Below are 21,857 nucleotides of genomic sequence, written 5' to 3' on the forward strand. Positions count from 1 at the left end.
CGGCCTGACACACTGCGAAAGGTGGAAACCTGGCAGAGAGGGAACACACAAATATTGCCCACTAAACCAAGTATTTAAAATGTGCTAGCTCTCACCAGCCCAGTCCCTGAAGAAGGACATCATGCTTGGTAAAGTTGAGGGGCAGCGAAAGAGAGGAAAGCCCAAGGTGAGATGGACGGACACAGTGGCGGCCACCGTGGTCTCAGGCGCCGGAAGAACTGTGAGGATGGTGCAGCACTGGACAGTGCTGTGCTCAGGGTTGCACAACAGGTCCAACAGAGGGTGCGCCCTGTCAGGGTGGAGAGCAATTTGCAAGGCACCGAGTAACAAGGCAGTTGTGTCAACCCATGACCTCACATAGGTTTCCCTCAAAGCAGTCGTGAAGAAATGGAAAGAAAAATAATGAAATTTTTTCCATGAGTTGAACAAAAATTTAAAAAATATTTTACTGTGAATTGGGTGAGAGTTTACGGGGCATCAATTCAGTAATTCATACACACCGTGCTTCAACTCACCCATCGCAATCCCCTCATGTACCACCGCTTACCCTAGTCGAGCCCCTGTGCCTTCCTTCCCCTGGCCCCTTCTCCTCTCCCCTGCCCACCACCTCTCAATGGTGTCATACTTTTTCTTCTGCTTTTTATTTGCAAAGTTAAGCCTGTCTCGACTTCTGGGACTGCTAGTAGATGTTTTAGGTGTACTTTCTTACAGAAAACAGAGTCCTAGGATCTAATCAATACAGCCTCCTTTCTACTCTTCTCACATTAGCATACTGAGGGTTTTATCAACGCCCACAGTTACAATAACAAATGCAGCTAACAGGCTCAGTCCCTTGGTAAATACACCGCATGACTAGGTGGAATCAGAGTGTGTGGACCAACTAGCTCCTCAAACACTTAGGAAAGCCGTGGGTATCTAATTTAGGTTTTAAGAGAGAAAGTGAAGGGTAACCATGACATTGGCGAGATGGTTCAGTGAGAGAAATGAAGAAGCTTGGCTTCGGAGTCACTCAGGCCGGGATTCAAATCCTGGCTCCGCAGCCTTCTCGGGCTAAACCTCCCTGCCCGCATGTGCAATGCAAGGATAATAAGAGTGTTCCCTATCACAACAAGGCAGTCGTGAGAATTAAATAAAGAATGGCTATAACATTTTAAAAACAGGCCTGGGACCTGGTAGGTGCTTAACATAAATGAGAAAATAAAATCAGCTACTGCCGCTGTTGCTGCTGACAATAGATACTACAATCCCACGGTGGCGAGGCGCACCAACTTGTAGTTCACAACCACACTTCGGCTAAGTCTGCTCAAAAATACGATGTCCTAGTCAGATTCCTTTGCCTGAATTTTAAACTGGCCACTGAAGAAGTAAAACGTTCTCTTCCTCTAAGCCTATTCCTCTCGATCTTGATTTTGATAGACACCAGCATCTACTCCAGTCCAAGAAAATGCTCTTGCCTCTGTCTCCTCACACCATACCCCCACCCGGCCCTGGGAGTGATCCAAGATGAATATCCCTCTCCATTAACACATCCTAGGAAGCAGCTGCCTTTAAGATTGCCTTAATCCACTCTTTTTGCTGCCAATACGTGCTCTACATGGTCTGTGAAACTTAGCTATCAGCCTTCTCCCATCCGCTTCTTTCAGCTAGGCACCCCTTGATGATTTACCCCCTGGATACTTTATACCTGTAATCCTAGTGTGGCCGGCACACTGCTTGGCCTCTGGAAGGGAAGGAACAAATGTGTGCTGGATACGTTAATACCGTTTTAACCACATCTGCACAGCACAGCAGAGCCCCGTCTTCCTGCTAATTCTCAGCTTTCAAGGAAGAAATACAGTGAAGCACAGCTGCAGCTGGGGCCTCAACGACCCTTTGGGGATTTTCACTCGTTGTGACGCTCAACCATTAGCAGTAATTTTTCTGTAGCAATGTTTGCTCTGGTAAATTTGGGGAAACTAAATGGTGCTAATCATAAAAATAGCCTTAATTATGCAGTTTTTGTTGGAATTTGTTTACTCGATTTGAATTTGGTGATGTGTATTTTCAGACTCAGTTTGGGGAGAGAATAGAAGAGAACTGCTTTTTCTCTGGAGTAGAAAGGCCTCATGCTCACGCTTCGATGTTGCAAATCCCTCTCTCAGTGCCAGCTATCCAGATGGCTTTCAGCAAAAACATCCCCTTCTCTCTCTTACTGCCATTCTCCCAGTGGCTTCTGTGTGTCTTCGCTCTGTAACGTTCAAGTTGCATCAAGTTGCCCCTCTCTGGAAAGTGAACAATGGCAACTTCCTCGGGCTGTTGTGAGAATTCTCGGTGGCGACACGTGCAAAGTGCCCATCACTTGGCTGCCCAGTGTATGCTAAACGATTTGCTGGCTATATGACTTCCACACTCCTCACCTGCCCTTGTTTCTCCAAGGTCAATGGTACAAGAATGATCCAAAGAAAAAGCATGGCTTTGGAGTTAGAACTATCCGGGACCCGAAAGAGGAAAATCTTGATTTTACAGTGATATGAGAGCATAAACGTTTCTTTGAGCTTTATTCTTATGTGGTCTCCTCTCCTACAGACAGTAAAGATATAAACAATCTTAAAAAATACGCTGAACAGACATAGTAAAAGGACTCAAATAAACAAAATACACAACCTGGCACCTGGCCCTCATCTACAATGATGTCTCCGGTGCTTAATCCTTTCAACACATTTGTTCTCGGAATGTCTTCCGCATTTCTCCCTATTCTGACTTTTGTCACCAGGTTAAGCCGCATCTAGAATGCACACGTAGAATAGTATCAGTGTTCCCTGTTTTCAGTCTCTCGGCTCTTCAAATAACTGGTGACACTGGCAATACGTTATTCTTTCTAAATTCTGAACAGATAAAGAGTTAAGACCTGCCGATAAAATCTTTTAAACAACTGATACCTTATTTTTCCTTTCTAATTAGTTTCCAGCAAGTGTGGTAGACAATAAGTTAGTATTTGATTTTAAAGTCTTCTTGGGTTTTTCATCTCTCTTTCTCTCTCTCTTCCTTCTAGAAAGTGTACTCCTCAGAAACATAGGCTCAATTTCTCTCTACGGAAGGCAGATTGTAGTATGGCTTCAATGATCTTCCACTTCCTGGGTGCTCATGCCCAATTCCCTCCTGATTGTAGGCTGAGTCTAGTGACTCACTTCCAATCAACAGGAGACCACGAGAGTGATGGGTGCGACTTTTAAGACAAGGTACAAAGAGGCCTGTGGCTTCTGCTCCTCTGTCTCTGCGAACTCTTGGTCTGGAGCAAGCAACATATCATATTAGGATGAGCCCTCTGCTCACGAAACATGGACGCATTCATAAGGAATTAGCTCCCAGCAATACTCAAACCCAATCTTATTGCCGTCTTAGCTTTCCATGAATTGTCCTGTAAGTATGACATTCCTTCAGGCACATTAATCATTCTAATCAAGGGGGCTCGGGTCAAAATCCAACCACTTTGTCTTACAGGGCATATGATGCAGGCTACTTATCAAATGTACTCCAATCAGCCATGCTGACTTAAACCATACTGCTCATTTGGAGGCTATGTGATCTAGGACTGGTGATTCCTGCAATGCATTAAGATTTCTCTTAAGTCCGCCCACGGGTTGATATGCTGCTGCAATATTGTGCCTACAGCTTGCCAAACTGTGATTTTGCAAGTGACACATCAAACTAATAGGCCACAGGCAGCAACCCAAGAGTCAGTAAAAATACAGCAACGTAGTTCGGATCAGTGACTTACTTCAAGTGGCTCTTCTAGCCTAAGTGCATAATTCCCACCAAATGGCCTTTTCCTGCAGTGAGTCAAGTTAAAGAAGGAAGGGGACGATACTGACAGGATTCACCTGTGAGTAACTGGGAACAGGGTCCCCTGGAATGCCATCCAGCGGTGTAGGAAATGAACTCTGCAAAGCAGAAGGTAGAGCGATTTCATTAACAGCCAGTCCGGGGAGTGGAGTGCATCCTCTTGGTCAGAGATCCCTGTGCAGTGAGCCTCCTAGATGCAGACAGCAACGATACGCTCAGAAGAGGAGTGCCAGGGGAGCCGGCAGCTAGAGCATGAACAGAATGGAGGGGCCCTAAGCAAAGCAGCTGTGTGCTTTTGTGCAGGAGTCTGGCTGGTGAAGTGAGGCACCTTTGGGCCCTTCTTCCAGGAAGCTGGGCTTGCTGACCCATAGCTGGAGCCGAGTGCCTTCGGGTTGAGGGTCATAGTGGAGTGGTGTGCCCCTTTAGCAGACCGGAAAGAACTTTGTAAGATGTTCTGATAAACAAGTCAACCCTAAGCATTTCTCGCTGGTATTTGAACTGGTTGACTTCCTTCTCGCTGGTATTTGAACTGGTTGACTTCCTTCATAAAGCCTTTCATCATGAATTTCGTGGGCAAGTTCTGCGTAGCCATTGTAATGGATATTCAAACCCACAGAGGTAAAACAGGACACGGAGTCAATCATCCCAGTAGTACCAGGCAGAGGGCTAAGCGTGGCCTTGAGTTCTTCTCCTTGAGCAGAGTGATCGAGCCTGCTATTGGTTCTGTGTAGCTAGGACTGAGGATGAACAGCCTAGTAGACAGCCCTGAGCGGCTTGACTGAGCTATCAGTGAAATAAACCCAACATTTCAGGAAACCCCTGGAGATCAAAGCCCATAGTGAGTCTAAGCATTTCTTCATGAGTAGAATAGTACATAAAGTTTTACTGATCTATTTCCCCCCTCCTTTGTAGTTGGCTACCATATGTATCCTTGGATTTAGTCTGGTCCCTGCCATACTACCTAGACTTCTCCCCAGGAATGTTTGTATACAGTAGCTTTTTCCTTATGACCATTTGCATTTTTAAGCTTACCTCAGTGGACTCATGTTGTACTTGTCCTTTTGTGCTTGGCTTACTTTGCTTAGCATGATTTCCTCCAGTTCTTCCCATGCAGGGATGTGCTTCATGTGTCCATCATAGCTTTTTATGGATGCGGAGTACTCCATTGTTTTGTGTGTACCACAGTTTTTTAATCCATTCATCTGTTGATGGAAATTTGGGTTGTTTCCAACTCCTTGCATTTGTGAACTGTTCATGATGAACACTGGAGCACAGATGTCTGGTTGTGGTTTGTTTCTTCCTTCTTCTGGGTATATGCCCAGTAGAGGGATTGCTGGGTCAGTATAGTAGCTCAATTTCCATCTGTTTGAGAAGTCGCCAAATAGATTTCCATAGTGGGTGTACATACCTACAGGTCCACCAGCAGTGGATGAGGGTTCCTATCTCACCCAAACTCCTCCAACACTTGTTGCCTTCTGATTTTTTGAATTGGGCTATCTTTGAGGACGTTAGGTGGTATCTCATTGTTGTTTTAATTTGCATTTCTCTTACAGCTAATGATCAGGAACATTTTCTCATATGTTTACTGGCCATTCTACCTTGTGAAACTTCTGCTCAGGTCCTTTGTCCACCTCCTCAGTGGGCAATTAGTTTTTGGATAGGGGAAGGTGGGGGAGAAAGAGGGAACCAATCAGAACACAATGATCTACATATAACCCCCTCCTTAGGGGACAGATAACAGAAAAGTGGGTGAAGGAAGACATCAGACATTGTAAGACATGAAAAAATAATAATGATTTATAAATTATCAAGGGTTCGTGAGTGAGGGAGGGGAAAAACGAGGAGCTGATACCAAAGGCTCAAGTAGAAAGAAAACATTTTGAAAACGATGATGGCAACAAATGCACAAATGTGCTCGACACAATGGATGGATGGATTGTGACGAGTTGTACGAGCCCCCAGTAAAATGATTTTAAAAAGAGGTTTTTCTGAAAGAAAGCTCAAACTCACTGCCATGGAGTGGATCCTGACTCATAGCGCTCCCTAGAGGTCCAAACGCAGCTGCCCATGGACCTGAATCTTTATAAGAAAGTGCGCTTTTCTTCACTCAAAGATACGGTTTGACTGTCTTCATGGAGGGTGTGTGCTGCACAAACACTGCAGAGCACGCAGGCAGTCCACAGCAATGCAGAGCCGGTGCCTTGGACCGCATGAGGACTCCTGGGGAATGGTCTCCCATAAATAATTTAATGGAAGAAAAAAGTCCAGAGACAGAGCTGCTTTGAAAAGTCCCTATACATTTGTTCCATTGACTTTTTCGAAAGGCTTTCCCATCATTCTTCCTTGTCCTATGTCCTCTACCCTGCAGGTACACTAATTTCTTTTTCCTCTCTAGAAAATATCTTCTTGACTTAGTTATCAGTGCTTCTGTAACAGCAATTAGACAATTGATCGCTTTAACAAAAAGAAAGGTATTTTCTCACTCACAGTTCAGGAGGCTAGAAATACAAATGCAAGGCACGGGTTCTAGGGAAGAGACTCTCTGTTTGGCTCTATGGGAAGGTTGGGGTATCTTCTTTTTTCTCTCTTCCTGGTCCATTCTTCCTCTCTGCTCCTGGGCCATCTTCTTGGGGGTTGGGGTTCTCTTTCGCCGTCCCAGCTCTGCTAACTGTGCTTGCTTGTATAATCTCCCATAGGGCAAAAGAGATTGACTTAACATACACCCTTACCTGTCCTTGCCTCATTAACACAGCAAGACAACCCATTCCCAAACGTGATTATAACCCCAGACATAAAAGGTTTTAAAACACCTATTTTTTGAGGACACAATGAATCCATTACATTTATTTTGTCCCTGCTTCTTGTGGTACAGAACACCACAAACAACAAACCCCTACAGAGGAAAAGTGGAACCACAAACTTCAAAACTATTTTTCATTTTGTTTGCTTCTTTTTTACACTAGGATCATCTGACTTTTTGATAGATGACCTTGAAAATGATTGAAATCCTTTGACATACGTATTGATTGTTTCCACAGCTAAATCACTGGCTTCTTGAGAGCATAAAATATAATTTCCATGACTGATTATTCCTAATTGGATTCCTTTTACTAATGTGTGATACTTACTTACTTAGAGGTAAATGTCATTACTTTTAAGTTCCTTGTACATGTATTCTGTCTGAGGAAAGAATAAGTGGTAACTAATTTCCCCACTGAGATCTAGAACCACACCCTCCATAGCCCAAAGCAGACCTCCGTAATTCAATGGCCCACTGCAGTCTCCCACTGGCAATCTGCCTTGCAGTTCCTTTTCTCGCCAAGGAAACAATGAAGCACTTATCCCGGTGCCAGCAGAACTGTGGGAAGAGACCCAATTTTCTTTCCTTGAATTTTTATTCCACACAAGGACAACTGAAGTGACCAAAGAATTGTGCAATGTTATTATTTTAACAATTCTGTCATTATACATCTAAGTCAGCGGTTTTCAACCTGATGCCCAATTCATAGCACTAGCAAAATTACAGCTATAACTGGCAACAAAAATGATTTTATGGTTGGGGGGTCAGCACAACATGAAGAACTATTTTAAAGGGTCACGGCATTAAGAAGGTTGAGAACCACTGAGCTAAGTGAATCTTGGTATATATATATATATACACCACTGATGTAAGTGAATCTTGGTATATATATACACCACTGATCTAAGTGAATCTTGGGGTGAAAATGGTATGTATATTAAGACGAGCATGTTTGGAAACTTGATAAGACATCATCAACCAGAACGAGCACTGATAGTTACAGAAGTTAGAGTATAAGAAAAATTAAAACCGACCAAAATGCCATCTGTGGATGGTCAGTCCCCACAGATGAAGTCTGTCTGACAAGGGGCCTGCAGTCCGAGGGCTGAGACACTCCGGATTCTGATGCAAGTTGGAGAGGAGAGTCTAAGTCGTTTCACACATTCATGGAGAGCAGAAACTGTGCCCCAGGGACTTTATATTCATGTACTTGTTAACGATAGGAGAGGAGATGGTCAATACTTGATACTGAACTGACCAAAAAATGCTTCTGTCAGATGGAGAAAATATACTGGATGCTGGTATAGCAACTGCCAATGAACTACTTAGTTCAAGAAAAGAAGCAATCGCAAAACATTTCAATTCCAGTCCCCGATGTGGGCATCTGTGATCTCGTTACTCACTTGTCCCTCAGAAGACATTCTGCTGAATTAACTTCTTTTCACTTTACTTTTCTTTGGTTTTACTACATGTTTGTATTAATAAGTAAATATGTGAGATATATATGAGCTGGAATATGGAGTGTGTTCCTCTATAATAGTATATTCTTGCTATAATATATCATCACGATTCAGCATTTGTGGGTAATGCATTCGTCTTTATCATGACGTTGTCAGAATATACTCCATTTTCCATTTTCTTGTTGATGGAGACATCTGTCGTGTGTAATTTCTTTCTCTTATAAGTGCAATAGTAAGCACGGCTTCTAGCTCCTACACAGAAGAGTTGGCTATGGCCTTCAGCAAGAACTATTATTGAGTCAGTTTAATCCGAGATGGAGCCCTGGTGGAGCAGTGGGTTAAGCACTGAGTGGCTAACTCAAAGGTCAGCAGTTTGAGCCAAGCAGCTGCTCTGCAGGAAATAGGCGAGGCAATCAATAGTCTCAGAAACCCTGGGGAACTAAGTCAGAATCGACTCAGAGGCCGTGCCTTTGGTGTAGGTTTATACCAGAAAATACAAACTTCTGTGCGAAAGTGATTGAGTCCATTGACGTTTGACGTGCAGGGAAGTGAGCTGCCCTCGCTCATCCTGCTCATCCAGACCGAAAGGGATCCGACTTCACCTCAGTTCTCTAGGTATGAGCAGTATCTCACTTTCTGTATTTTCCCTCCCACGTTGCTAACAAGGTTGAGAATCTTTCATGCTTCTTGGTACACAGGTAACCTCTCCTGTCACACGTGATTACCCTGAGTGGCTTTTCTTATTGGCTAACTAAGAATATGTTTAATATAATTATCTTTCTGATTATTTATTTTTCAAGTATTTTTTTACAGTTCTTGGTTTGTCTTTTCATCTTCTTTTCTGAACAGAAGGTGCCCTGCTTGTGTCGTGACTGGGAGTTGGGCAGGTAACCGCAAGGTCAGCAGTCAGAAACCAGCAGACACTCTGGGGAGACAGATGGGGCTGGTACTCCTGTAAAGATCTCCGTCTGGGAAGCTCCCAGGGGGCATTACATTTCCTATGACTCAGATTCGACTCGATGGCAGTGGGTTTTTGAAAAGAAGTTTTTGATTTTAATGTCATCTAGTTTCTCAGTCCTCTCTTCTCTGGTTTTGCTTTCTTCAGGTTACCATTGAAAACAAACTTTTCTGCACTGTCTTCTGGATTTTTATAGTTTTGCTTTCCATACTTAAGTGGTGAGTCCAAGTGGAATGGAACTTTGGAAACGGTTTGAAATGAAGGATTGACCCCATCACTGCTTCGTTTGGAGCGCTGAGTGTCCAGGAACATCTCCTACAACCACCTGTCCACTGATCAAGAGCAGTATCTGGAGCACATACTTTAAGTCATAATTTTGTGTTTGCATTGCATTGTGCTGTATTTTTATATGACTGAATAATGTTTACATGCCTGTGAAACCCATACAAATGGAATCACATTGTATGCATTCTTCTGTGACTGTGTTTTCATGCACGGGAGGGTGCTGGAACAATGGATACTCTTATACAAAAACAAGGCTCTTGTTCCATACCTCACACTGGACACTCACACCTCACACTGCATACAACACTTCAAAGAGATCAGAGATCTAAGTGTAAAACCTGAAGTCACAAAAGGTTAATGAGCTTTTAACTTTGTAACTTTTAGCTATACAGCTTAACATTTCTGGAAGAAAATATAGGAGAAAATCTTTACAACCACCTCACGTTAGGAAAAACGGTATTAGGTCGGCTACTACAAGACTGACTCAAGAGGGAGCAAATTAATATATTAAACTTCAATAGCAGAACATTTTCTGTTCTTTTATACTATTAATAGAATGAAGACAAACTACATGGGATAAAGTATTTACAAATCACATATCTGATACAGACTTGAATCTAGAATACAAAAAAGTAACTTTCAAACTTCCAAAACTAAGAGAGCCACCATCCAATTGTTAAAATGAACATAAGACCGAAATAGGCGCGCACGGACAATAAGCAGATTACACGCGCACAAAACAATGCCCAATATCACCAGACTGCTGGGAAACATAAATGAAAATCAAATGAGATGACACCACTAAACAACTACTAGAATAGCTTAGATTTTAAAAAGCGGAAGACAAGGCCTTAACAAGTATAGGTGAAGAAGCGGAGAGACTGGATGCACTGTGCATTGCTGTTATGAATGCAACATTGCACACCCAGCGGAAGAACACTTTGACGGTTTCGTAAAAAAACGAAGACGTGCTATACTATTCCTCCACTTCTAGCGAGAGCTCAGTGAATCAAACTCGCCAGCCACTCAGGAGAAAGAAGTGGCTTTGTGCTGCAATGCGAAGATTTAACTACAGCCCTGAAAACCCGCATAGCGTCATTATGAGTCAGAATTGACTCCAGGAGAGTGGGATTCATTTTTCTTGGTGCGGATACCCAAAGACAAATCTGAATGTTCACAGATGATAAGCAGAAACCAGAAATAATCAAAGTAAGGAAAAAATGGGAAATAATCAAAGATTCCAGTAGTAGAGGATACACAAAATAGGTATATGCCTAAAATGGAATACTACTCAGCAATTTTATTAATAATTGTCCAAAACTGGAAACAATTCAGACGTCCATTAACTTGTGAGAGGATAAGCAAACTGTGGTACATAACACTAGAAGAGTGCTTGAGGACAGAGAGGAACGCATCACCGCGTGTCGCTGTATGACTGACATGAACAAGTATGTACGCGATGATCCTAATTACATAATATTTTAAATTGATCAATTTAATCTATAGTATATGCAACAAAAAAGTCATACCACTGTGTGCTCACCTCCATGATATGATCGCTGAGGACAAACAGGTGCATAAGCAAAAGTGGTGAAGAAAGCTGATGGTGTCCGGCTAGCAAAAGATACAGCTTCTGGGGTCTTAAAGGCTTGAAGGTAAACAAGCGGCCATCTAGCTCAGAAGCAACAAAGCCCACATGGAAGGACACACAAGCCTGTGTGGTCACAAGGTGTCAAAGGGATCAGGTATCAGGCATCAAAGAACAAAAAATCATATCATTGTGAATGAGGAGGACTGCAGATTGGGGACCCAAGACCCATCTGTAGGCAAGTGGACATCCCCTCACAGAAGTGTTGCTGGGAGGAGGTGAGCCAGTCAGGGTGCAGTGTAGCAACGATAAAACATACAACTTTCCTCTAGTTCCTAAATGCTTCCTCCCCACCTCCCCCTATCATGATCCCAATTCTACTTTACAAATCTGGCTAGACCAGAGGATGTACACTGGTACAGATAGGAACTGGAAACACAGGGAATCCAAGGCGGATGATCCCTTCAGGACAGTGATGAGAGTGGTGATACCAAGAGGGTGGAGGGAGGGTGGGGTAGAAAGGGGGAACCAATTACAAGGATCTACATATAACCTCCTCCCTGGGGGATGGACAACAGAAAAGTGGGTGAAGGGAGACATCGGACAATGTAAGATATGACAAAATAATAATAATTTCTAAATTATCAAGGGTTCATGAGGGAGAGGGGAGCGGAGAGGAAGGGGGGAAAATGAGGAGTGATACCAAGAACTCAAGCAAAAAGCAAATGTTTTGAGAATGATGATGGCAACAAATGTACAAATGTGCTTGACACAGTGGATGTATATATGGGTTGTGATAAGAGTTGTACTAGTCCCCAATAAAATGATTTTAAAAAAGAATGACTGTCCAGTTCCATGAGGAAATGTTTTGGGGATGACAAGTAGGGTCTATAGCTTGGTTGTGGTTGTCATTAACTCAACTGTTAGCCAACAGACAACTAAGATATGTTTTTATTGATTGTAAATTGATCCTCCTTAAATTTATATTAAGTACTATTAACTTGACCAGCTCTATACACTAAAATATGTGCCTCTCACACTGTGTAGTAAAGAATTTAACTTTGTTCTGAAAGAGCTCTTGCCCTCAACTTCTAGGAGGTACTTTGTCAGTCGTTGGAGAAAACTAGCAGAGAAGGCTGTAGCTATTTATGTGGGGCCTTGGGACACACCAGAGACTTGAACAATGTGATTTTGGAGTTTTTGTAACATGCGTTAGCAACTTGACTTTCCACAGAGGCTGAGGTTAATCAACCAAGTCGACATGACACCGACACACAATGCCTCTGAATATCACACTATCACACATGTCCCAGGAGTGTCACTGGTGTCTATGACTCCGCCATGAGAAAATAACAAGAAGCTCCATGTTGGAAACTTTCCGGACGTTGGTCCATGTAGGTCTTCCCTTGGCTGACTTTTATCTGTATCTCTTGTTGTAATAAACTATAACCATGAGTAAAACAGCTTTTGGCGAGCTCCATCAGTGAATCTGAGCATGTCAGAACACTGAATTCTGTGTAAACTTGTAGGAGTCGAAAGTGTGGGTGATGGTGGCAGTTCTCCAATTCTACAGTTAAGGTCTGAGGGAAATCACGTGGCCTGCTCTGAAACTGCACGCACTATGTAAATTTTACCTCGATAAAATAATGCTTAACATGCCCTTCAGGAAGACTTGAAAGTATGGTTTCAGAAGACAATTCAGTCAATTAGCATAACAATTGAAAAAGTTCACGGTCTACATGGCAGTTAAGTTCATGTTCTACATGGCAATTTGGTAAGTATTATGTGGAGCCTTAAAGAATTTGTGAGGAATCAGGCACAACTATTGATCTCTACTCATTTCAGGCCAAAACTGAATGAAGAGATTCCAAGGATCAGAGAAGGTACTGATTGACAGGACTAAATGGGCCCTAGAACCATGGGCTCTCCTGCCCTGAGACAAGAAATAACGAGAAGGAGACAAGACCAGACCATTATCGAAGGTTCTGATAGGGTCCAAAGTGGATGGGTCATGTCAGAAAGAAGGAAAGACAGAGCAGAACTTCAAACTCTCGAAGAACTAGACCTCCCGGACACATTCACACTGAGGTGTGGCCAAGATTGAACAGAAACTATGTCCCGAAATCATCTTTTATTTAGTAACAGGTTAACTCAAAATGGAAAGAATTTTACATTTGACAATTGTGCCCTTTTAAAAAGTATCCAGATGGGACTGAAAATGGACAACAGTGGATTTGAAGCCTAAATGAGAAGTTTAGGGGACAGTGAGACTAAATCAGCGCGGAAGAAAGAGAAAGGAAATAATGAGAATGTTGACACTGAAACGAAAGAAGATAAGGAGCAGGACTAAGCAGTACGCGTCCAACTTGCTGAATGGGAACCTAGTTTTGCTACATATACTTTCACCAGAAATACATATTTTAAATTTCTTTCAGCATTGGGTTTGCAGAAATCCATTATAATACTTTTATAACACCCTTTTTAGTATCACTGCCAGTTGAAAATAAATAGTCGTGATGAGGCCTGGCTATAAGATAGTCTGAATACATCAGTCCTTGGGCAAGTCACAATTGAGTTATTACTTCACATGAAAACTATGCTGAAACTTTTTGAAAATGTATTTCCACGATTGTAGAGTATTTCTAAGTTAATAGATTGGGAAGGAGAAGCTATTGACCTTGAATTCACTTAAGCCATTTTGACTTTTCTGTTTCTATGGCAGCACCATCCATTTATGACTAAAAAGAAGTCATGACAGTGTGAGTCACTATTTACAAAGTACCAAATGTTTTCAAGGGATGAAATATGCATTTCATATTTTCTGGCTTTACATACAGGGGATTTAAATTAAATTTAATAATTTTAAATATCAGTGTTCACAGACTTCAATTTGAGTTGATCTTTTAAATTCGCCATTAAAAAGGTTTTTCATTTCTCTTAGTTGTCAGGATTGTCTAACCACCGTAGGTCAATATCCCTTCTAAACATACTTGTTGCCCATTTTAAGCTCAATTATCTGGTTGGCAGAAAATTAGGATTTTGTGTTTTAAAGGGAAAAATTTATTTTGACATTTTATGTATATGCCATATAAATATCATAAAAATTGTTACTTCTACAGCTGAACGATACACACATTTAGCCTTTTAACATTTAGCTTTTTATTTAAAAACTAAGAACTTTGCATCAAAATATCTCACTGTATTTAAGACAATGTAAATGACATTGTATTGAACACGCATCATCTTGCCTTGGTGTAGGTAGCTTTTTCTTATTTAATTGGAAACACAAAAAGTTTAAGTGTTAGCAGTTAAAAACATCCACAGTTAGGCATAAGAAAGCGAGTTAAACTGCAGACCCTGGGGGTAAAATAAGTGCTCTATTTCAGAATGAAATATTATTTTTATAAGTATTATTTTCACACTAATAGCATACGAAACGCACGGCTCTAGAGAAGCTTTTCAGCACATAGAGCTAGTTAATAAGACAAAGAGAATATTTAATTCCACACACACGAAGCAAGAAGGTACAGATTAGCATTCTTTCCTCCCATAAAACAAACCTTAAGGAAACAGTTGTTATTGTTATTGAAGTTGCCAGAGACTCCTTGCAATTCGGGCACAGTGTTCTAAAACAGTTGACAACAAAATTAAAGAAAGTTTTCCCACACCTACAACGAGCAACCCAAGGGTAGGCAGACAGCACACTGCTTGCTGTAACACACACTGCTGATCCACGGCTGACGATCCATTGCTTGCTGTAACACACACTGCTGAGCACCAAGAGGAGATTGCTCTACCGTGATAAGAATGCCTCTCCTCTAAGTTACTCAGTGCTACCAGCACAGTATAAAGGCAATTCACATTATTCAATCATGATTGTATTCTCTTGTCCAACTATGACATGTTTTCTAACCAGGAACAGCAAACAGTATGAGTCAAGTTTAGTGTTATCCCTTTCAGGCTTTTTCACATGGAAATTATATTTTCATACACTTTTTAGTACCTGCGTAAATCATAGTCTTCATTATTTCTGTCTCTCATTGTCATATCAATATAAGCAATCAAAACACTCACCCATACAGGTTGCTGCTCTAAACTGTATTCGCGAGTTTAAAACCATCTAAAAATGCTAATGTTTTCAGGTTATCAATTTTCAGTAACAAAAGCAAAACATGAGCCAATTAGATTGTGTGATATAGTTGGGGAGGGGCCTCAGTGCATGGGGTAATGATAAACTTGTTATGCACTACTGCCTGAACAGCCTTTAAAATGCCATCTTTAGTTTAAAATCTTAAAATTTAATAACCATGTGTTTTTAAAGAATATTTAGAAAAGGACTCATATTTTTTAAAGTGCCTGTAACATGGCTCATTGTGATTGCAATGACGCTAATCACGTCCTACTTTAAGCACGTGGAGCTGCACCATGCTCCAGTTCAGTCTGAGTCCACGCCATTTCAGATTGCATAAAGACCTTCAGTAGAAACAGATAGCCGCACGATACAAATATGCCCTGCCTGCTACAAAACGAATATCACGATTACCTTACCCCTCTATTGTAGCCTAAACACACTGAGAGTTGGAAAATATGATGGAATGTTATCTTTATTAGGGAAAATGAAAATCTTGTTGAATATTTTACCGTATCCCTAGAGTTTGTGGGAGGATGTTCACTGTCTGGGGGCGGGGGGATATTCAAATCCTCTGTGTCATCTTTCAGGGAAGGAAGGACAGGAGGGGGGAGGGCAAACAATAATTCTACTAAATCCAGAAATGATACTATTGAAGATATATCCAGATCTATAGTAACGGTTTTTAAATTCTTCAAATTTATACCTTTCTTCTTTATAGGATCTTGCCCTTTTGTCTACAGAACTGCAGGGTAGCCACTTCAAGTTTTTGCTGTGTTTTTAAACAAGGATGAATAGAAAAATGGAGGTAAATTAAAACTGAATTGGCCTCTTAATTTAAAATCTTTTAGTTTAAATATGTGGTTGAAGAAAACGTAGAAATCTAAATTGAGTTTATACATTATTTACATATTTAAATTATATTAGACTATGACTTATAATTATTTCCTAAAGCATTAAAACATATACATATGACTCTCTAAACATGTATGTTATGTATGCAGTGCATAATTTCTCATTTTTAAATGTGGCTCTAATATAAGGCTACTATACTTTTACAACTTGGAGATTTATGTCTTACATTGCAATATTTGTCCTACTTAATTCAAGACAGCAATTTTAATCTGTGAATGTAGCAAATTCCAAATTAGAATCAAAGATAGAGACCATCTATCGTTCAGCAGACAATGTTGATCTCAATGCTGGCTCTAGAAATTAGTTGGATGTATTTAGTTATGCTACATCTAATTTAAAGGTGTTTCTCGGTTCAAGGAATGTCATTAAATAGAAATGATTTTAATTTTGAAATTACAAGCTGTTTCTGTAAATTATAAGAAAAATAGAAACCAAGTCATTGATTTCATATATTCTGGGTTTGTTCTAACAAATATATGACAATCGATACATTGTTAAATTATATACACAATTAACTCAATTATTCAAGGACTATTCATCCATGGATCTTTAGTGCTGATTCTTCTCATGTCCTTTATGCCTTTCAGACATTGTACTTTGTATTAACAATAGATAATAGAGATATAATATTCAAATCCATCAATTTAATAAGATTTGTTAGCTTTCATAAAGAAAAATAAATTTGCATCAAGTAAATGCATTAATGCCTTGACACTGGAGTGGATTTTCATTATGTGTACAGCTTCCAATTCTCCTATGGGTTGAAAAACAATGGTTCACTTTACGGGGACATGTTTTAATTGAGATATATTGTGGTGAGACCAATAAAAGGGGGGGACATAAAATACAAGTCAGAGAGATGGGTGCAAGATAGATATAAAGAAAAAGTTTCTTGAGTTTTCCAAGAATTCAAGGACTACTCTGAGGATCACACTGGCAAGGGCTCAACTCCCACAGCTTGCAGAAAAAAGAAACCATTTTACTTAAAGCTAAACTAATTTTTGGGTGAAATATGTTAATTCAATGATTCTTCCCCTTAAGCTCTATAAACATGATACCTATGGATTGCTTATGGGGAGGGGGGAATCATAACACAGTCAGATTCTCCTAATCAGGACTACAGAATCACAGAAGCTAACCATTCTGAGAAACTCCATCCCCTAGAACAGGAAGTCTCCTTCCAACATCTCTAGTGACTAGTCACTGAGAGCCCCAATAGAGTCATCAGGAGCATACCCTCCACTCCATTCCAAAACAGCACCAGGTGTTAGAAAAAGTCTGGGCCACGGGGAAACCCTATTATCCCAGTTCCAACCTGGCCAACACTAGCTACCACTGGGGAACACGGCCGTTTCTGAATTTTAGAGGAAGGAGGCGGGGAATCTCTTGAAGTTGCTATACAGAGAAACCGAGATCATGTAGGAAAGGATTCTTGCAAAGTGTCTGGCACTGAGTGTTTATTTACTCTCCTTACCTGGAAAAGATCTGTTTACGTGACATTCAGCTCTGCTTTCCTTAGAGAAACAGGTAAACAAACAAAATCTCACAGGCAATCTTCCTATGTTTTCAGGGGGAGGGCAGTGATGTGCTACCAAGTCTAAATAATTTAATTTCCAAATTGTGGTAGCTCGTATTGACATTTTTCAGGGATAAATAGACTCTATTTCTCAGCATAACTAGAGAGAAGCATATGATATTTTCATCTGAAAGTTTCACTTTGGACACCGCACCAACTGTCTTAGCGCTGCTGTCTTCCTTGGACGTGACACCGGAGCTCCGAGTCAGGGAATGTGGGGCCCTAGGGAGGAACTTAGAGAACCAGGCCCAGGCCCTTCCCAGCTCTTTAACTCCAAGGCCACTGAGGAAGAGACTAGAAAGCTTGCCCCCTCATTTTCCACCACTTGATATCCCCATGCTACCCTCGCACTCTGCTACAAAACCTTTCCAGGAGAGTGAGGAGGTGAGACAGTTTTTTAAAAAAACAAAACAAATTCATATAGATGATGCTGTAGTCTTACATATGGCTCACAGTCAGCGCAAGACAGGTCTCTTCTCTGAGAAAACACAAAATACCATCGTAGACAATGAACACTGAGTACCAATGTAAGTTCAAATATTTCAGGAAAAAAGTTCCTTTTGTAGTTTCAAAATTCAAGCTAACATTTTTCATATATGTCAGTCTAATGAGAAAATACTCGCTATTTCAAATGAATTCTTCCACTGAAAAATCCTAGCAAGTAACTTGAATTCTTAGTAACCCAGTCATTCATGTAAAGGGATTTCATAACTCCTGGATCGAAATTAAATGTGTCACATTTCATTTTCTACTATAAAAAATAGAGAAGACACTTTTATACTACACACATGTGAAAACTTAATAATTAGGTTAAAATATTTCAGGCTAAAAGTAGATTTTTAAAATGTTTGAATGTATGCTTAGTAATCTCTGCTATTGCCCTAGCTACAAACCCAAAAAGGTCTAGAAAATAATATATACAGATCTGTGGCTGTTCATCATGTGAAGTTACCGCAGAGGGTCTGCATTTGTTTTACTTAAATATTTATTATGTTTATGAAAAATGAAATGCTGCAATTAAATTGTTGATGGGTCTTTTGACATACCAATATGAAACATGTGCATGCTTAAACATGTTTATAATAAGACATGCTGTTCCATGCTAGCCATGTATATTTGGCATGTGCATCAGAAATCAACCGGCATCTGGGTTCTATCACAGTCTACAAGCGTTCCAGAGAGCCGTCTTCACTTGGGGATTCGCTTCCCCTCATTCCCTTGATCTTGTACAGAGCGCAGGACGCACGCTCATTCCAACCTGTGTCCACTCTGTGAACATGTGCTGCTGGAGACAGTCTTTGCTCTGTGTTATGTTAGCCAGGTCACAGGAAGCAGACCCAAAAAACTTTCTCTTTCCCAGGGGAAAAGAAACCCTGGAAGCACTTTGATACTTTTCTGTGTGTATGAATGTATGGGCTTTGGTTTTTCTTCACTTAAAATGTTTACTGAGTTTTTGGGAGAGGGAATTACATGATTATTGTAGAAAAGCATTTTTAATAGAAAAATCACAAAGCAGGGGAAGACATTCACCTAGTGCCAGCCCTCAAAGGCAGCTGTTCTTCACATTTTTGTGTGTCTATGAATTTCTTTATATTAGCGTGCCCAAAGTCTTATTGTATTTGACTTTAAAATCTCCAGGCTGTAAACCGGATATTGTTATTATTTTATGCATAAGCTAATATGAAACAAAGAATATATGTCGTTTGTGTGGCGCTCTAAATGCAGACCCAACCCACTTTTCCCACAGCAGCGCTCTCTGAACCCGCCAGGCGGTCCAGCCGGGGGCCGGGGGAGGTGGACGGTGTGTGTCTGTCCAGCGGGCGCGCGTACCTCGTCGTCGTCCGCGTCGTACTGCGCGTAGTGGCGCTCCAGCAGCTCGCGTTGCCGCCTCTCCTGCTCCAGGGTCTGGCTGATCAGCTGGGCCACCTCGCTCACATGCCCGGGCTTTTCCCGCCCGATCACGAACCTGCGGAGAGGGTCAAGGGCATGAATCTCGTGAGCCGCCCAGGAAAACGAGGGCTGTACCCCGTGTCACGCACGCACACACACACACGCACACACAAGCACACCCCACTGCCACACCGCCATGGCGTGCCTGGTGCGAGCAGAGCTTCAGGGTCGCCCCTTTCACAACAGTAGCAGTGTCAGGGATGGCACAGCGAGGACAACAAGGTCAGGGCTGCGGCACCAGCACGGGAGGACCTGCGGGCCAGGGCCGTGGCCACGTCAGCAAGGCGAAACCACGATGGTCATTTTCCAGGCCACAAGGAACAAAGCGAGGAAGAACAAGTCACACCCGCTAGTTCCGACTCTGAGCCAACGTGTGAGCGTCCCCGGGCACGGCGGGCAGCCTTGGCATTGGCGGGGCATCACTCACCGACAGCCACCAGGCCACCGAGCGGAAGTCGAACCGAATCCTCCCTCTGGGAGACTACGGGACCACGGATTAAGCCATTCTAAGTACTTCACACATTTTGACATGAAAGCCAACTAATAACGAACAAGTTGTGCTGCTCACAGCAAGGCCAGCAGTTCAAAACCTGCAGCCGCTCCTAGAGAAAGGTGGGCTTTCTACTCCCGTCAATGAACAGGTACGGTTGGAGCAACTCACAGGGGCAGCTCTGCCCTGTCCCACAGGTTGCTACGAGTTGGCACCGACTGAATGACAATGAGGGAGTGGTACAAGCACCACATCGCTTTGAATGTGATTCCGTTTCATCTCCTAATTCTTCCATATTTGATTTCCTACAAGGTAAGTTGCTATATTCAAAAACATTTAAAATGAAATATTGCAGCATTCTCTGTAGAAATGTATAGGGGAAGGGAGACTCCGGATAGGGCAAGATATGACAAAATAACAATGTATAAATTACCAAGGGCACATGAGGGAGGGGGGAGGGGGAGGGAGGGAAAAAAAAGAAGACCTGATGCAAAGGGCTTAAGTGGAGAGCAAATGCTTGGAGAATGATTGGGGCAGGGAATGTGCGGATGTGCTTTATACAATTGATGTATGTGTATGTATGGATTGTGCTAAGAGTTGTATGAGCCCCTAATAAAATGTAAAAAAAGAAAAGGAAAAAAAAAAGATGATTAGGGCAAAGAATGTACAGATGTGCTTTATACAATTGATGTATGTATATGTATGGGTTGTGATAAGAGTTGTATGAGCCCCTAATAAAACGTTTAAAAAAAAAGAAAAGACAAACACTAGCTTTTAAAAATTACCCAAAGAACTTTAAGAAACAAGTGACATTTCTAAGCATAAAATGAGTTGTTTTGTTTTTCACTTGTTTAGGAAAACAATTCACATATGACTGTAGAGAAAGTTTTGCAAGGTAATGTGGATAACATAACCCAAATTTGCATAACAGAAGACATCACACTCATCATTTATTAATATTTCTACCAGTTTTTAAATAAACATGCTACAGGCATTGAGAATTGAAAAAAAAAGAAATGTATGAAAAAGTTCAAAGAAATTTAATTTTACAAAGATTTTTACAAAAATCCTTCCAAGCAGGATTTAGCTTTGAAAGTATACTTAGGGTTTCCCTTGGCATCTCGATATTTACCTGGGGGATCAAGTATCACGGGATTTATGTACAGGCTTCATCCTCATTGATCAGAAACGGCAAGCGTAAAGTAAGTGCGCCGACAATCACCACATTAATCAAGATAGACAACGTTTTCATCAATCGTTTCATGTGCACATTGGCCATTCTTAGATATTCTGTGAAATATAATCTTTGCAAATCTTTTGCCCATTTTCTAAAGATTACAGGGTTTATTACCAAATCGAGAGGGTTCTTTATATAGTCTAAATATAAACCCTTGTCTATACAAGGGTGTTTTCGAAAGCATATGAAACAATGGATTTCAAAGATGATGGGATTTTTCTCCGAATGTCTTGAAGCGCCTTCCTATATGAGGCACGCACACACACGTATTGATTTCATGATCTTTGCCTAGTCCGTGGCTCGCGTTTTCACTTTCTTACCTGTTTCTCTCAAGGAAGCCCAGTTTATCACTTTTCAAAAGTAAATATTTGGTTTTCTATCTAAAAAAATTTGCCTGCTTTAAGATTGCTAAGATTTTATCCTATTCATTTAAAAAATTTTTAATTGGAATATTCTAGCCCCTGGGTGATACAAATGGATACAAAACTCAGCATTTACCTTGGAGCCCCCTAAACACACTCTGTGGCATGATGTCTCGGCAGTCCACTTCTCAAACATCAATCTCTGAAAACCTTCGGGAGCCCCAGTCTACTCTGACATGGGAGTCACCACCAGTCTGCGTGGACCCAACAGTAACTACTAATCAA

At 41.3% G+C, this 21,857-nt stretch overlaps 1 protein-coding gene across 1 annotated transcript in view; it reads right to left on the reverse strand.

Annotated features, from left to right (window-relative positions):
• Positions 1 to 21,857, reverse strand: part of PPP1R9A (protein phosphatase 1 regulatory subunit 9A) — a 320,104-nt gene that overhangs the window by 71,268 nt on the left and 226,979 nt on the right. The window contains 2 exon segments of the mRNA XM_075558394.1: positions 14,474 to 14,539; positions 19,364 to 19,499. Of these exon segments, the coding sequence (XP_075414509.1) occupies positions 14,474 to 14,539; positions 19,364 to 19,499 (202 nt within the window).

The sequence above is a fragment of the Tenrec ecaudatus genome, chromosome 9, assembly GCF_050624435.1.
Source record: "Tenrec ecaudatus isolate mTenEca1 chromosome 9, mTenEca1.hap1, whole genome shotgun sequence".
NCBI classification, from domain to species: Eukaryota; Metazoa; Chordata; class Mammalia; order Afrosoricida; family Tenrecidae; genus Tenrec; species Tenrec ecaudatus.